This window comes from Anser cygnoides, chromosome 14 (assembly GCF_040182565.1).
Source record: "Anser cygnoides isolate HZ-2024a breed goose chromosome 14, Taihu_goose_T2T_genome, whole genome shotgun sequence".
NCBI lineage: Eukaryota > Metazoa > Chordata > Aves > Anseriformes > Anatidae > Anser > Anser cygnoides.
The window spans coordinates 1,478,108-1,496,153 of NC_089886.1; the positions used below are offsets into that span (position 1 = coordinate 1,478,108).

Below are 18,046 nucleotides of genomic sequence, written 5' to 3' on the forward strand. Positions count from 1 at the left end.
GCAAACCGCAGCGGGCCACGGCCGTGCCCGGCCGCCGCAAGCCGCCGCGAGCGCCTCGCCGGCCCCATTCATAAAAGGGAGCCGAGCATGCGCCGTGGCGCCCCGGTGCCCACCCATTCATAGAGCCGCGAGGCCGCGCCTGCGCAGAGGGGCGCGCTGCCCTCCCATTCATAAAATAGCCATTTTCCCAGGCAGCGGCTGTTGCGGCACGGCGGCGGAGCGGGGCAGCCGCTGACAGCGGCGCTCGCAGGTCCCTGCCGCGGGCCCCGGCCGGGCGATGGTGCTGGGCGCGCTGCTGCCGGTAGGTCCGCGCCCCGCGGGGGCTCGGCTGGGCTGGGCTGGGCTGGGCGAGGCGGGCAGCTCCCCGAGCAGCTCCCCGAGGGGAAGCCGTGCGCTCCGGCTGCGTGCGTTCGCCTGTCCCCTTGCTGCAAGGCAAGCTCAGGAGCGCGTTTCGCGCGGTGACTTCTCCAGCAGCAGTTATCTGCGGTCGTGCGGAGTAGTAGATGGCTGCTGGTGCCTCGCAACCTAGAGGAGACTTGGCGTTCTGGGGAAATCTCCGGCTTCCTTCAGAATTCGCGTTTGTGTGCCTGTAATTCTTATTTATGCCTCTCTTCTACGTCCTTTCAACATCTGCATTTGATGTACGTATATGGCAGGCAGGTTTTGCCACACTTGCGTCGGGATTATTCGCAGGGCTTTTATAACAGAACGAGGCTCCTCTTTCTGCTGGAGGGATGTCTTCTTCTTCTTTCTCCGCAAGGGATCAGAAACGTATGGTCACCTGGGCTGACAAAGAAGAACTGGGTATTTCTTACTTTGGAATAAGAGCGCTGATTTTACATATTTTCTCTCTTTTCCAAAGCCATACGTCTTGCTAGTGTCAAGTAGTTCTGAGCTGTCTCCATAATAGGACACTTCAGAGATCAGCCACTGGTGTGTCAGATCTTTCCTGCACGACCTTTGCTCTTTAGCATTTTATTTCATACATCTGTATTTTTTTTTTTTTTGATGTTTTTGGCCTTACTGCTTTATTTCATCGCTGTTCTGTTCCCTGTCTTGCTGTACACTTGGTTGCTTCAGTTTTAAATCTGGATGGATTATATATTTTAAAGGCTAGTAGCAATAAAAATGTGTGTCTAGAATAATTTCATACAGATATATGAAATATATTATATATTGTGGGAAAAACCTGTCTTGGTTGCTCTTCTCTCCCAACTGCGTAGCAAAGATAAGCCAGGATTTTATTTTCTGGTACCAGTCCTGGCGTCACAGGAGAAAGACAAGCCTAGAGACGACATGTTCTGAAAATTCATTATCAGAAGGGGAATGGAAAAAACAGACAGGGGCATATAAAAGGCACAAAGGTCTTAGAGGAAAGCAGGGCTGGAAATGCAGACCTTGGAAATGGCAGTGCAAATGAATATCAGCATTAATCAGCAGGAGGAAAAGGCTTCACGCTTTTTCCTGAAGTGACCAAGAGATGGGTTTGATTTCTTCATTTAAATCCCTTATAAATCCAACTTTTTCTTTAAAGGGTGTAGGAGATAAAAGCAGAAAAAAATGAAGAACATCACTGGTTAGTCCAGAGTAGAAAAGGCATGTTCTAGATTCTTTAAAACTTCTTTAGCTGCTCCCTTTCTTCCAAACCATGCAAAGGGTACAATATGTCAGAAAACCAGCTTAGGAATTGTTGTTTAATTAAGTGAAGAAAAACCCAGCTTTCCCAATATTAAGACTTCCTCCCTCTCTCTTTATTTTGGGTTGAAGAATAAAGCTACAATTTGTGCACTGAATCACAATGATCTTGATGACTAGCTTCCCCCTTCTCCATATAAAAATGAATGATAGCAGGAGGAGGGGCTGTTCTCAGTTATTGGAACCCCACTGGGGATGTCTCATTGATAAATGTGCCATTTTCCATGGGCTACTGTGTTTCTGTTGCTAGAAGGGACTCTATATTGGTATTATAAAATTAAAAGGACTATTTCTGAATACTGCAGTCCTTTTGAAATTCTCTGTGAGGTATGTGCAGGGGAGAAATTATTTGTTCTCCTCCTGAAACAGCAAAACAAAAGCTGTTTTCATGGAATCATGACTAATTCCCGGATCATACTGGGAAATGCTACATCTCAAAAAGCAATCTCCCCACCACCACCTCACAAATAAAGCTGTAATCGGACTTCAGTGAAATGAAATTTGCCACCCTTGCAATACTACAGCAATAATTAATTCACAGTTCTGATAGTTTTCCAAATACTAACTGTAAAAGCAAAAAGTTCATTAGTCATATTGCTGTACAGTTTTCCAAATTCAGCCCAGTACTTACAATTGCCTTTTTAGAAGCAAAGTCATTTTGTCACAATGTTGTTTGTTTATTCTTTTTAAATCCAATACAACATATTTCCGTCAGATAATGTAAAATCCTTCTAATATGGTCATCATTTAGTACCATTAGCTTAATAGATTATATCTGAGCTTAGTTTTCTGGCCTTAAAATAAGTGTTCTTATCCAGTAAAAGGCCTTGACTAAGAAATTTGAGTCCCTAGAGATCTGAATGTTCATGGGCCAAAATGTGCTTTATTCACTCACACCATAGGAACAGCCTTTAGCTGGACAGAGACAGCTTCTTGGAAGTCAACGGGTCTCATTTCCCAGCTTCTGAATTTCCAAGCTCTGGCAAGAATTTAGTGTCTCGTTTTAAAAATGGCAGGTTTCCCTAATAAGCTTTCTATTTTTTTTTCCTTATTACTTGTAGAGAAAATTCTAGCCTTTCTTAGACAGATAAGGCTGATAAGGAGGGGAACAAAAAGAATCAACACAAATATTTTGTTAATATTAATGCACTTCGTGGAAAGGAGCTTTTTCCCTTTTTTTTTTTTTTTTGAGAATTCACAGCTTAACTCAAAATTCAGACAGCCTAACTGAGTCTTAATGAACTCCAACATTATATATGATTCTTAATCACACATTTAAGATGTGCTTACGATGGGGCCTCCTCCAACTCGGAGGTGTAGTCTTCCTTCATTAAAAGCTTTTATTGAACCTTCTGACTTCAGGCGGCAGCAGCGTGTCCCTTGTCACTGCCGGTCTGGGTAAGAGGATGTCCTCAACGCCACACAAAGGCAGCGGCAGACTTTGTCCCCTCACCAGCAGCCCCTCGGCCGGGACGAGGACCGTCCCTCTGCGTGTGGCCTCCCCAGGCACTTGCCCAGGACCAGGCTTGGCCGGACCCACCCGCACCGCTGGTCTGCCAGGCCCTGCAGATCCCCCGTTGCAAGTCCTCCTTGCTATCAAGGATAGCTCTGGGGCCACATGTCCTGGCTCTGCTGTCAGCACACCCGAGGCGTTTCCCCCTTCCCCACCTAGCTTCGGCCAGGAGCTGGGGACTGGGGAGCCGATGGGGGCAGGAGGCGTCTGTGCTGCCCAAAAGCCCTGCGTGCAGCCGGGATAAACTCTTTCAAGACAAGTTTTTCTAGACTGTATAACCAAACCGTGACAGAAGAGAGAGAATACAGTCATGGTTGTTATAAAAGTAGTGATAAATTAGAGGAGCAACTGTTTTACATGGCTTACCACCGATTCTGAGTGGTGCCGACTTGCACAGGCCTTGGAATATATGGCCTCCCTTGGCACTGCACTGCTTCAAGTGTATTGATTTCAATTCTGATAGCTTCTTTGTATTCTGGTATGTCTACAAAGACATTGTTGCTTTTTTGATTTTTCTTCCTTTTGCCCCATTGCCTCAGAAATTCACGCATCCTGTGGAGCAAAGAAAATGAGCACATTTCTACAGTACATTTACTGCTACCATTACGACAAATATTTTAATCTTAATTAGGTGACTGTGACTTCTCCCTGAGAAGGAAATTCAGCTTTTGTGTGGATGATAGCAGGTCTAGGATCACGGTAGCCAAGAGGAGGTGCGATGCAGCTGCCAAGTGACAAGACTCCAAGAGCTCTGGTGTCTCCTCACCACCACCGAGCAAAGCAAAGCTGCAGGTGGGCAGCCCTGGCCTTACCACGGCCCCTGCAAGGCTCCCCCTGACGTCGCCAGGATTTGGCCTCGTTTCTCTGGGGCAATTTCTCCATCCCTACCTCACAAAAGCTTGCGATGCTTCACTCTTTGGAAAATTCTTGGAAAATAGCGATACAAATTCTTACTGAAAAGTCAAGTTTGTTTTACTATGCTGAAAATGTTTCGCTAGTTATGGCAAGGAAGCAGAAAGCTCTCTGGGTGCCGTTACCTCCCCCCCGATGTCGGCAGGGCAAGGTGTCCCCGGGGCTCTGGGCAGTGCCGTGCAGACCCTGCGGGCTCAGCTGCTCCCAGCCACACAGGACAAAGGGCCAGGCTCAGAAGAGGGGCAGGAGCCGTGGTACAAAGGTGCACGGGATGACCCAGTGCCAGCAATCCCAGCAGAAATCCCGGTTCGGTGAGGTGAGGAGCTCTGTGCTGCTGGTGCCAACCGGACACAAGGGAAGGGACAGGCTGCACGTGAGGGGTCGTTAAGGCTTAAATGCATCAGAAAGAAGCAAAGTGCCCCTGATTCAGTACTCGCAGCTTATAAAGTACAGAAGGAGTTTTCAGTTGCTGCACTACTTCCCTGATCATAACGGCGGTCCCCCTGTTAGCAAATAGACCCCAGGCAGCACGTTTGGCCTTTCTTTTCTCTGAGGCTTAAGGCCGGGTTCAGGTGCAGGCACACGAGCATCTGCTTGGTGAGCATTTCTGCAGCTTTCAGAGGTGGCTGGGGCTGAACTGGGATGCTCTGCACGTGGTGCTGGCTGGGCAGGAGGTGGGGCACGGCAGCGGGCTGCCCCACTTTCCTGCTGACTTCAGCTGGCTGGGGGCACTGGGGATGTTTCAGGATCACACGGGTGCCTTCCAGGGCCTGGTTTAGCGGGATTGCTCCCATGCAGGGCATGGGACACCAGAGTTCTTTACTCTCATTATTTGTTACTGCACACATCTAGAGAGCTGTTAAACGTATGAGAGAGAACATATTAAAACTAGTAACTAATAGGTAATAGGAACAGTTATGAATATTATGCGCGTCTGCACTCATTAAATATTTAATCCAAGGTCCATTTTGTTTTTCAGTAGCTGGAAGACAAGTTATCCAACTCTACTTTGAGAATAAAAACACTAGAACCTTATTGCTTTCAACTGCAGAAATTGTTCTGAAGACATTAATGTGCATGAGCTTTCCTGTGGGTTTATATGGCTTTCTCACTGAATTGCCCACAAGGATGTAGCTTTCTATAAAAATTATGCAGGCAAGTCCAAAATCCTATTAAAACATAAGATCACTTCTGTTTTAACTTCATATGACTAAAGAATCTTACAAAACTTTTGAGTCTGAAAAAATACCCGAACACTTTAAAATAACAGTTGGTTTCCTACAACTTTAGGATTTGTAATTATCTTGTATAATAGTAATTTTAAATTGGCAATACCTAGATGAAGGGATGAAACAAACTACAGCACATTTATGGACTTGAGTCTTCAAATCCAACATAGTTCCCTTGGAAGGGAATATATTTTGACTTCAAAATTGCATGTGGTGAGCAGCCATACAGTCCCTGGATGGCATGGGGGAAGAGAAATTTTCTCTACATGGGATTTTGTTGACATTTCTGCTTTGAAAAGAGCTTCGTTGTTTCACCTGCCTCTAAAGAATGAATAAATCCCAACGCAAGAACATACTCATGAGTTTTCCTTCCTATTGACTACTTTCAGAAAATTGCCTGTACAAATGCATCCAGTGAATTTGTGCCCATGTTAATGCTATAATATTGTAATTACTGATGATCAAAGATTAAGTGGTTTTGTTTACAAGTATTGTGTATGGCACTTTTTTCCTCAGAATTAAAATGCAATTTTCAGTTGGACTGAATTAGTACAGTGTGTTACAAAGGCATTACAGAAAGTTTCATAGCTTTTGTGAAGGTACGGTGCTTAAGTATCTTAAATCTCCTATTCCACTTTATTTCTTCTCCTATTTTTCTTTTTGTTTTCCTGAACCTACAGTTGTAAATGGCACACCTCATTATATTAAATCTGTTCAATCTGAGCAATTAATTCAGTATCCACGAGCGGTGCCTAACTGACACTGCCCGAAGGAGCAGATCTGTTCACAACACTGCCTTCACAAAATCCAGGCCTGCCTCATCCCGGCAGGTGAGCCGGAGCAGAACCCTTCATCCTTAAGGGCTCTGGCATTTGCAGCTCGTCTCTTGTACCCAGCCCCTTCCCAGTTAGCCTGAGGACTTCACCAGGCAGCTTCAGGGCCTCGCGTAAGGGGGAGAGATGGGGGAGGCAGGAGGGCACCCTCGTTCAAGGTCTGAAGTTGTGCCAGGTCACCCCAACCACCATTTGGACCGGAGATGTGGCTGCAACAGAGGCTGCAGACCAAGGCACCGAAGTCACGGTGTGCAGCAGTGTCATCCTGCCTGACAAGCGCTAGTGAGGAGGTGAGGGAGGGCACCACGTCCACCTCTGAAACAAGAATGAGTGCACATCATCCCTCCTGGCTCCACAGGAGGATCCTGTATCCTTCTGTCTCCCCGCGAGCTGATTGCCTTTCAGAGGATGGCTTGATGTGTTGTTCAGTCGTCCTGGAACTGTTTCAGACCGGTTGCAGCTGCGTTTTTCCCCCTGGGGAGCACAATAACCAAAAAAGGCCAAGTTCTGATGTCTCTGGGGTCTTCCAGGGAAGTCATCAGGATGCGTGAACGCACCGTGGCAGGCACACCTCAGCCTGCAAGAATTCATGGGAGCAGTCTGCTTCTTGACTTGCTCCTGCTCCAGCACAAGTCCTGAACCTGAGAGCTTCGTGGGATGAATCCCTCTCTTCTGCCGGGAGAGAAGGACCCACTCCTGCCACACAAACGCAGCACCCCCTGCCCTTCGCTGTGGCACAGATTTCTCACAGGTCAGCCTGCTGGAGGCTCTCAGTAAGGTTGGCCAATGCAGACATCGAGTTTAAAGCAGAGACAGCTCAGGGAAAGACATGCTTAAGGCGTGTGCCAGGGGAAGCACACAGATGCAAAAACCCAAAGCAAATGCACCATAAATTACCGTCATTGTTCTCGTCAGGCAGATCCCAGCAGGGCAGAGCCTCCTCGTAGAACCAACGGCACCCGGCTCACGCTCGAGTTCAGCACTGGAGATGTTTGTCCTGGATCTGTCACCAGCAATCTCACTGCGCCACTGAAACTTTTGGCGACAAAACCATCAGCAGCAATGTAGAAAATTGGAAAATTCCATAAATATCAGAAATTTGCCTTGCTTAAGCGTAGCTCACAAAGTGCGAGCAGTTAACTGGAAAGGCTCTGCTCAGGAGTGAGAAGGCAGGGCAGAAGCTAAGGGACCAAACCCTGGTGGGGTGTGAACCTGCGGTATTTTGAAGGTGATCTGCAGTAAGGGACATTGTCTGGAGCAGGGGTCTGGGAACTGGGACAGCTGGGTCTTATCTGGCTCCAGAGGTTTTACCCAAGGAGATCCTGCGCCCAAATATCTGCAGGGTCTGCCCCTGCTTTAATGTCTCCCTTAACTGGTTGCAGCAGGAATTTGGGCTTTGGTTGCAGTGTCAGTGCTTCGTTCCCCATGCTCTGCAGCATGAGTTTGCCTGATAGAAGGACAATTCAGAGCAGTATTATAACAAAAAAAGATGATGAATAATTTTCAACGTTAACTAACCTAAAGCGTGGTTCTTAGTCCAGGGTTCATCTCTTTTCTGTGATAATTAACTCAGAAATCCTGATTAGCATTACCTCAGTTAAGCCCTCTTTTAACGTATGCCTGCATATGGCCATGTCTGAGCACCGAGCACTGCCAGGTTTGGGGGTTTTAGGGGTCGCATGCTTGCTACCTGTGGCTATGATCTTCCTGCGGGTTAACCCAATGACCCACCTCCCGTGTGATGCCATCGCTGACCGTGCGGCCCCAGGGCTGATGGAAAGCCACCCTGAGCCACCGCTGCTGCTGTGCTCCCACCCCAGGCAGAGCCCCCGAGCGCTACAGGGCGCTTCCACTGCCCTGCCAAGGGCCAGAGCTGCTGTCTGGGGAAAATCAGCATCAGATCAGATCCTTTCCGTTGACAGAGGCAGTGGACACTGCCTTGGGGGTAAACAGCTCTGCTCAACGCTGGCATGCGGTGCCTTAAAGTAAGTCATGATCTACAGATCCAGCCTGAACCTCCTGCAAAGGGACCAGACTCCAGAGACTTGATAGCAAGTGAGACTGAATTGGGACCAGGGCACGGAGCCACATGCCAGAGGTGATTTACAAATTACGGAGCAGTAAGGCAGCAGCGCTGCCAGTGACAGAAAGGCCAGACAGACAGACGGGCATGGCACCCCGTTCAGCGTGCCACCATTTCCTTCTGCTACCTCCCAGCTGACACCAGCTCTGCTGCACTGTCTCTCAGCAGCCAGAACAGCTGCCTCTCTTCTTGGGAGGAAAAAAAAAAAAAATCAGCTGTGAGATCGAAGTCTTCCTGCAAACATAACACCTAGCCAATGCAGAATGAACTATTTTGCTAAGCTCTGACTTGCAGCAAGTATTTTTTTTTTTTTATCATGACACTGGATTCTGATGTACAAAATAAATCTTTTTTTTTCTCTGCATGCCCCACAGTTGTCAGGATCATTGCTTATTTTTACTTCTGAAATGCAGTAATTAGGAAATGGATGCTTTAAGAACTCTTGTTTCTAGAGCCAGGGTGTCAATGAGCTATGAATAATGAAATAAAAAAAAAATTTGGATGAATGACTAAGACCCAGCAGAGAATTTTAACTAGTGAGGAGTAACAGCATCAGGACTGCATGACAGTAATCGCCATTACTGATAGATAAAGCCCTTGTTTCTGCTCAGCCTGTGCAGCACGGTGGGCAGGATGCAATGCTGGCGTCCCAGAGGAGGCTTGCGCTGCGCTGACCGCGGCTCCGGCCCCCAGGTCCCCCGCCTGAGCTCCGTCTCCTATCGATCTCGGAGGAACTGGCAGATTTTCAGCCCCTCAAATGCCAAGCGATCTATCACAGCAACAATTTACAAATACAACGGTGGACTCTAGTAACATTTTTAAGTGGGCAAAAATGTACTTCTCTTTCTCCTTCCAAAAATGCATAATTAGCTCATGCTCCAGTTTCTGTAACTGCGTTAAAGTTGTGGGGATGTGCTCATATAGGAGCAGCACATATGTTTACTCTCACGCACACATTTCTCATGTGTGACTTTAATTGTTGTAATCAGATGCAGTTTTTTCCTGACTTTTTTCAGTCTTTTCAGTCTGCTGTAATATTAAAATCTTTCATGCTGTTGGAAAAGGTTAATTTATTTGCCTGAACACAAAGAACTGGAAATGTCTTCAGCAGTTCCCTGTTTCCTTTTTCTTGATACCAGAAGCTTTTCCCCCTCCTGCAACTTGCTCTGAAGCTGTACTCACCACTTCTTTATACTGATCTCCAACATTATATTATTTATGAATAAAGGTCACTCAGCAAGGAAATGGCACATCTACTAGAAAACAATGTGCACTTTCTAAATTTGAACCAAGTAGTTTCCGTTCTTTGATTTAAGTTTAGTTACTTCCTGTGGTTTCTTGTCCTACGCTGCTGTTGAATCTTTGGATCTACTCCAGTATAAATTGCACTCTTTCAATGAAACTAGAAACTGCAGCAATAGATGGCTTAGCTAGCACAGCCAGTAAACAGCACTTAAACTAAATATTAGTCCACTTAGCGTGTTGAAGGAGGGAGCCTAATTACCTGCGTGAGGTGACATATCAGCTCCCGAGAGCCAGTCTGACCTGTGCGCGTGCTCTCCCCGTAATCCGTCCCCATCCGCTCTCACGCTGCTTTGCGAGCAGACAAGCTGCTAAGCGAGAACTTCCACCTCCCGCAGGAGGGATGAAAGCAGGCTTTTAAACCAACAGCTCCCGATGGAGACGGGACACTTCCTCACCAAAGCCAAGCCATCCTCCCCCAGGCAGATTCAGGCGCTTTGTCCCGCTCTCCAAAGCGTTTCTGTAGCCGGCCAACACTCCTACAGGTCACCCTTTTGCATCATGATAGAGACCAAGGTCAGTCGGGGAAAATCCCCAGACCTCAGATAACTCATTTTGGATATTGTGCTGACAAACAGGCACATATTTATATACACTGGTAACCCTGAGGTGTGCTCTCCATCAGTAGAAGTGATAAACAAGCACTTTGAGAGCATGCAGTAACGGTACCCCTACCAGGGCTGGAGCAATGTATGGCCAAGGTTAGGGAGAGGAAAGCAGCAGCAACGAAAGCGATGCACTTTGTACCTGGGCAAGTGCTCTGACTCCCTTTGCCACATGCTGTAGTCTTGATAAGAGCTTCTGAACGATAACCAGTCACTGCAGCGAGCCCTGCTTGGACTGGGGTTGCAGACTATCTCAATAACGATGCGCTCTTTCTCTCCCCTGCCCCTGTTCTGTCTCTTCTCCTCCCCCCAGGACACTTATGAGCAGATTTTTCACCAGTAATCAGGCTGCTTCATCAATGGAGCCCCGGATTCCCCACAACATCACCGTTGTCCCCAATTCTGTGATGGTCCAGCCCTTGCTGGACAGTCGGATCCCCTATGGGAGGCTGCAGCACCCGCTCACCATCCTGCCCATTGACCAAATGAAGACGACCCACATAGAGAACGACTACACCGACAACCCCACCGCTTCCCAGCTGGCAGCCCAGAAGCGCCCCCGGGGCCCCCATGAACTGGTCTTGACCAACCCGCACCTGCAGCGGTGCGAGCAGGACGTCACCCACCCCTGGATCTCGTTCAGTGGGCGCCCCAGCTCCATCAGCAGCAGCAGCAGCACGTCTTCAGACCAAAGGCTCTTGGACCACATGGCCCCGGTGCCCGTGGCGGAGCAGTCCTCGCCCCGAGCGGTTCGCATTCAGCCCAAGGCGATTAACTGCAAACCCCTGGACCTGAAGGGGCCCGTGTCTCAGGAACTGGACAAGCACTTTCTCCTGTGCGAAGCCTGTGGGAAATGCAAGTGTAAGGAGTGCGCGCTGCCCCGGACTCTGCCGTCCTGCTGGGTGTGCAACCAAGAGTGCCTCTGCTCGGCACAGAACCTGGTCAACTACTCCACCTGCATGTGTCTCGTCAAGGGCGTCTTCTACCACTGCACCAACGAGGACGACGAGGGCACGTGCGCCGACCACCCCTGCTCCTGCTCCCACTCCAACTGCTGCGCCCGCTGGTCCTTCATGAGCGCCCTCTCCCTGGTGCTGCCCTGCTTGCTCTGCTACCTGCCCGCCACCGGCTGTGTCAAGCTGTCCCAGCGATGCTACGACCAAGTGAGCCGGCCCGGATGCAGATGCAAAAACACAAACAGTGTCATTTGCAAGGCGCTGCCGGAGAGCAAAGCCAGCAGGCCAGAGAAGCCTTTTTGATAACTCGGGAAGACGGGAGGGGGGGGACATGCCCCACGGGTGGAGCTCTGTCTTTTTCGTAACCTGTGTTCTGAGGATAACGTTAGCCTTTTGCCTTCGGAGAAAGCAGAAGCAACTATTTCCACAAACTGAAGCACTTTGGGTCGTTCAGGGTTTCGGAACCGGCCAGAATCTAACTAGATGGGGCCAAAGGAGGAATCTCAATCATTTGGAGCGAAGGCTGAAAATCCACGTCCATCACAAAGCCCAGCTGCTTACCGACTCCCGGTTCGGCCGGCCGGCTGCCCCCCTGCCTGCGCACCACAGGAACCATGAACTGCTCACCGGGCAGGCGTCACCACAAGCAATACCATTCCCGTTCGCAGAGAGCTGCACTGGGTTCACCTTCAGCGTGGGGCTCCTGTTTTCACTCCTCCTCAGACCTCCGATTTGCTACCAGCAGCCTGCTGAGGGTGGCGGCTTCGCTCCCGCCTCCCTTCTCCCCACCTGCTCGCCGTTAGGAGGGCCAGCTGCACACAACGAGTTTCCCTAAAGCTTTCTGTGTCCCCCTCAGAGGGTTGGAGCCAGAAGTCAACGTGCGGTGCGTTTGTGCAAGGGTCTCGCAACATTTCAGCACGTTGCTCCGGCTGGTGCCCACCCACCTGCCCGTGTGCTGGGGGCCGTACAAGCAGAAGGCCGGCGGGGCTCGGCGCGTTGTGCCAACACCGTGCTGCTCTGCCCGCCAGTTAGCTGCGGCAGCAGGCTTCGGCCAGTGGAATATTGATTTTAATCAACAGTACAAACCTCCTGCAAAAGGGTTTTCTTCAGCTCCCATCCACCACGTGTGCTTGCTCCCCAGATGCTGGAGCGAGGGCGATTTCAGCGTAATACATGAAGTTGAGATGTTCGGTGTTGGTTTTGTTTCTCTGAGGCTCTCGAGCTACGTTAAGATGTCACATAAACCTAAGTGTAGGATACACGTAGATGTATTTTTATAAGGATATCAACCCAGTACCTCCTCTCCTGGAACAAGCTCTTCTTTGCTTATTAAATATTAAGATTATTTTTTTTCATCCTGGGGAAGAATGGCATCTGCTTGAATTACATCCCGTTCCCCCATTTCTATTGCTGCTGTTCTACTTTTGCCTCCTCTGTACAAAAGTGTCTTTTTAAGTGTAGAGAATGCTTTTAATGTTTGTTTTAGTGTTAACAAATGCTAGGGAAAGCCAGGGGAGGGAAGGGAGCGTATTTAAAGAATTTGCCCGTGGTCTTCAGTAAGTGAATATCATCGGCTCTGTGCACTCATCCTAGGGCCTGTTCTGCACTCCCCGAAGATGCAGTAACCCCTTGCTCTTGACAACTCCAAGGTGCTAAATACAAATATTTGTCCAAACATGCAACACTGTAATAAGTAGGTAGGTACTTGTTGCATGCTGAAAACTGATCTAATCTCTCTTTTCTCTTTTTCTTTATTTTTTTTTTAACTAGAGGAAATTTCCTCAGTAAATGCACAGCAGTGACAGTGAAATGTCATCTCTAATTAGAAAAGCAATAGGCAGAGCTCATGTAGCACTTCCAGGAATCCCATTTGCTTGGTTGCAATACAGTTGCTGCGTAGGGGTTGGCAGGAGCGCGCTGATGGGACTTCTGGTGTCTTTTGTTTTAAGAATTCATTTACCCTGAATGACTTGGGGTTTAGTTAAGTTTAGTTGTAGATATTTATTGAATGGAAAATTAAAAAAAAAAAAAAGGTTTTATATTTATAACGTGCTAGCTTGTATGCGATAAATCACAGGAAAAGGGATACGACGTCTGTTACCAGATACCAATTCCTATGGTTTATCCTTGTGTTGAACATATGGGGACACCAGAAAGAAGGAAGCAGGTGGGGATCAAGGGTTGTACATATTATCTTGCACAAATGAGAAGGGAAAAGGGAAAAGGAAAACCAGCCCCCAGACAGCTGAACTGCCGGTTGAATGTATAAGGTATACGTATTTAATAAGAGGAATCATTTTCCGAAGACACAATCAGGCCAGAAAACGCAGCAGGAGAGGAAGCTGCCTGATGCCCTCCTCTACTGGCGGTGTACACAGTACCCAAACGGCCTCCACCTTCAGCTTCGTGCCATTTCGACCCTCTGTCCTCGGCTACTCGTGGGGGATCCGTACCGAAAATCGGCGACAGCAAACCCCTTTGTGTAGACGCATGGTTCCTGCAAGCAAACGCAACGTCGGAGCGGTCGCCCCGGTGCCGGCCTGCAGGCGCGTACGCGCGCGCCGCCTCCCGCTGCTGTGCCCTTCCTTGTACATAGCTGTAAACTAGTTCTCTGTTGGTTTCTTTTCCTGTATAAATCCTGCTATGATGTAAGCCGATCACTTGCTGGCAGACTGTAACGCGTTAGTGGATGTGTTAGAGCAGTGGTAAATGTAGCAGAGTGACTCCCCGACCCTCGGGCTCCCCACGCCACAGGGCAGCTCGGGGGTGGCAGGAGCTGGCTGGCGCTGCCCCCCCTGCCCCGGGGCCGTGGGGCTTTATATCGCCTTTATTTCCCTCCCTGCGCCCATCCCAACGCCCCCGAGCCCCCTCTCCCCCTGAAGGTACTTGGGTCTCCTGCCACCCCGAGACATCCCGCGGGCGCAGCCACGGGGGCACTCGGAGCCACGCGAGCGGCTCCGCCAAGCTGACGAACAGCTTCTAATTAGCGCAGAACCCCTGCGTGAGGATGGCTGCCCGGCCGTGGCGTGGGGCCCCGCGGCTCGTCCCTGAGGGCTGGGTGCAGCCTCGGTGAGCGCTGCCCGCGCACGCAAGCGAAGGCCCGGAGCACGAAGCGGGCGCTCCAGGGAGCCAGCGTCCAGCAGCGGGGGCTTCAGGTGGCTCTTTGCAGCTCCATGCGTACCAGGAGCAGCCCCCAAATCCCCTCCGAGCTCCCCGGGCACCGGCGTTCCCCCTCGGGGCAGCCCGCGCCCCGCCACAGCGCCGGGGGCTCCCTCTCCCCTCCCCACGCTGGTAAAGGCCCCCCCCCTCCTGTTGCCACCCCCACCACACGTGCACCCTGAAAAGTTACCACAGAAGGTTTTCTTTGTATAGAATATTTATTTTGAAGCTCTATTTTAATAGTATTTATTTTAGAAAGTCTACTATTGTAAGAGTTCTTCTGTTTGTGAAGAAAAACAAGTACTGATGAATGTACTGATCTAGAAATTATATATATATATAAATATATATTGTTAAATATATAAATGGCTGTTGTGGTTTTCTATAAAAAAATATCCCAATGAATGTTGATAGCAATTCTTCTAAAAATACAAGCAGGGAGCAGCCCCAAATCAGTCCTTTGATAGCACGGACAGCAGGGGCGATGGAAGGAGCAGCGAGCCCAGCGGGGGCCCAGTGCCCGTAGCCCATGGCCCCGGGGGTCGCTGAGCTCTACGGCCCCATCGCTGGGGCGCCCCAAGCACAGCCAGCCCCCGGGTAACCTGCCCTCTGCCCTCTGCCCTCCCTCCTTCCCTCTGCCCTGACAAACCATGGAGAAACTCGCAGTGGAGTCACGCTGCTTCTTCAGAGCTTGAAGCTCGACCCCCGGGTTGAAAACACAGCTGGAAATGAAAAATAAAGCCAGCGGTACCAATACGTGGAGGGATTTTGCTGACACGCGTCCTACAAAGCCTCTCCCAGCCTTTCAGCCCCGTTCCCCACTGCCGTGCTCTCGTTTCCAGGAGAAGCGCCCGTGCCTTTGAGTGCCAGTCAGCCAGAGGCGGGCTCCGCTCTGCCCCGGGTCCGGCCGGCAGCGGACGGGGACGGGGTCAGAGGGAGAAGCCCGCGGGGCTCAGCCTCCCGCTGCCACCTCCGCAGCCTGCCCTTGCCTTGGACAGCACGTGGTGGCCTCGGGCAGGTGTCGTCCTCCTCATTTATGAGTCTCCAAGACAGGCAGGGAGCTGCAGGCCCTGTTGTATTTCCCAGGACCGACGGCATCTCGCCCGTGCGTGGTGGTGCGAGCCTCTCGCAGCCCCCAGGTCTGCCGCGCCGTGAGGCTGGGTGCGTCTGCGTCAGGGGGTGCAGAGCTCTCCTCATCCCCCCAGGCGTTAGAAAGTGCCTCCTGCACTGCCTCTCTGCTGCAGAAACTCCTCCCGAGCCTCCTTTCTTCAGGCTTCTGCCTTTTCTGCCCCTTGGCACGGATTTTCCCCGCTCTCGCCACGCTGCCTCCCGCCAGCTCCAGAGCTGCCTCCCATGTCACCAGCAGCAAGCCAGGCTGCTAAAAATAAAGGGCCTGCTTTATTTGTTACCCTCCCTGTTGTTCATTTGCATGAGCTGTGGAGCTCAGCCTGTGACTCACTGAGAGAAACGCCATGATTTGTGTCATCCACACAGGTAGCCCGGGTGGTTTACCTGGCCTCAAAGAATATTATTGAAAAATAAGGTTGCGTTAGTCACTGCATCAGATAGAGAGACAATCACTGCACTGTACGCATCGTGACGCCTGATGCCGAAAGGTTTGCAATGGGGGAAAGGTGCTGAACTCGTTATATTTTGTGTTGTTTAGTTTTTGGTTTTGTTTTTTTTAAAAAAATACCTAGCCAGGATGTGTAAATGTAAACTTGAGTTTGGCAGCACTGGTTGGAGTCTTGTACATCAAGCTTTAAACACATCGACCCAGTGTCCGTGTCTCTGCTGGAAGCAGACCAGCACCGTCTTGTTGGTTTGACTGGTAGATGTAAAAGTAATACTTTTTCAGTCAAAATCATCACCTTTTTTTTCAAATTAATTTTCAATAATTGACCATCAAAGGAAATCAATTCCAGCACCATGAGCACGGGTTATAAGATGGCAAAGTGAGACGCAGAGCTGGGAATAACTGACTCCGTGGTTCACTGGCAGGTCCAAAGAGGAACCACAGCTGTTGGAGTTCTGACCAAAAAGGGAATTTCTGGCGAATCAAAGCATGCAAACTACCTATTAAGCAATGCACTTATTCTGAGAAAATGGGCAGAAACTTCCAGAAATTAGATAAAAAGCTAATTTTGATATTTCATTTGAAAATATTTCACTTAGATATGCATTTAATAGATACGCTGAGATTTTCCCAAGGTTAAGAAGAAGCCCTGAGGACGTGTGAGGTTTCTCGGTGTTGCGGGCAGTGGGAGGGTGGGATGGGGAGACAACCAAGCGACTTTGGGCCACCCATCCTCCAGTTACCCCCATCCTCCAGCCGCATCCATCCTTGCAGACAAACCCCGCGATAACGCGGCTCCTCGCAGAGGCTAAACAAAGCACCGACGGTGGGGCTGTCGTTTACTGGCAGCCCCGAGCCTGTTTTTGTGCTGGGGAGCGTGACACATTTTTCCGTGGTGAGAAGCCTCTGCAAGAAGGAGAAGAACAATAGGAGCGGCGTGATCCAGGAAAAGCCAGCAGCTGCAGCAGGCATCGGCTGCCCGACGGGCAGGCTGGGGCTCGGGCTGGGGCCGCCCCGCACCCCTGAGCAGCGGGCAGGATCCGGCCCTCCCGTGCCGCCTGCTCCCAGCCGCCTGCCTGTGTCCCAGCGGTGGCCCTGGTGCTGAGCAGCCTTCTTCCAGTAAGGGATTTTATTTTATCCCTTTGCAGCTACACAGACATTTTCTCGCCGTGCGTGCGCACGCCAGCAGGTGCGCAGGTGCACGCCCATGAGAAATGAGAGAGGGATTATTCAGAGCAGCTCCCCTAATGAGCATCTCTGCTGTGTTTGCATGGAAATGAGGTAGGAGATTCAAGGTCTGCTTGGCCTGTCTTTAAAAAAAAAAAAAAAAAAAAAAAAAAAAACAGTTGTTTTAGAGGCAGCAGCTCCACATGCCTGACTGCACGGCTGACACAGGAGCTCGCTTTCAGGCCTGGCTTCCCAGGCGCAGGGGCTGCGAGGGCAGCGCTCGGGGCACCCGCTCCCACGCACGCACACGCCGCTGGCCCCGGCTCGCTTCCCAAGTCAGCATCTCCCAGTGACGAGCGGTTTCTGGTGCACGAGGCAGCACTCACGCAGCGAGAATCGGGGCCGGAGCGCTCGGCCAGCCGCCAGCCCCGTCCCCACCAGGAGCTGGCTCCCGCGGGCACGCAGGGGCCGGTGGGGGTCACACACCTGCGAGGGTCGGCAATTTGCGAGCGGCGGACAAATGGCCGCGATAAATTGCCTCTGCATTTTGTTTTGCTCCCTGATGCCAACAGCCCCGGGTGTCGGGTGCTGAGGCCCCCACCGCCCCCTCCTGCGGCCACCCCTCCCAGCCCCGGGCCGTATCCAGCCCCCGCCTGCAGGGAAGGACGGGGACGGTGCGGGTAGCGCCTCAGTGGGGAAACCTCAGCTGCAAAGTGGAGGACCCGGGGAGTCTGTGCTCAAGCTGGGTGCAAGCTGAAAAACAAACAGCAAACTGAGAAAGTCTTGGTTGGAGGAGATAGCCTGGATAAAATTAAAAAAAATAATAATAAAAAACAGCCTTTGGGTCTCCCTGGTGTGAAGATGCCCACAGCTGGTAGTCAGCCAGCAGCAGCCGCGTGCCGCAGCGTGGGGCTGGGGGACGCCAGGCTGCGAGCCCGGAGCCCAGCGCCCAGCCCACCCTCTGCGCCTTCAGCCTGGAGAACAGCAGCGGAGCTTGCCGAGGTTTCAGAGCAGCA

The 18,046-nt window shown here is 50.6% G+C and overlaps 1 protein-coding gene and 1 long non-coding RNA gene across 2 annotated transcripts; one reads left to right on the top strand and one right to left on the bottom strand.

The window, feature by feature from the left end:
- Nucleotides 1-153: 153 nt before the first annotated feature.
- SPRY4 (sprouty RTK signaling antagonist 4) lies at nt 154-11,696 on the top strand. Its single transcript, XM_048057006.2, has 2 exons — nt 154-301; nt 10,486-11,696. The coding sequence occupies exon 2, from the start codon at nt 10,493-10,495 to the stop codon at nt 11,429-11,431; it is 939 nt and encodes a 312-aa protein (XP_047912963.2). The 5' UTR covers nt 154-301; nt 10,486-10,492; the 3' UTR covers nt 11,432-11,696.
- LOC136791895 (uncharacterized) lies at nt 5,220-11,785 on the bottom strand. Its single transcript, XR_010834939.1, has 3 exons — nt 11,690-11,785; nt 7,080-7,217; nt 5,220-6,656 (listed from the first exon to the last, which is right to left on the bottom strand). It is a non-coding gene; the product is annotated as an uncharacterized lncRNA (long non-coding RNA).
- Nucleotides 11,786-18,046: the final 6,261 nt, after the last annotated feature.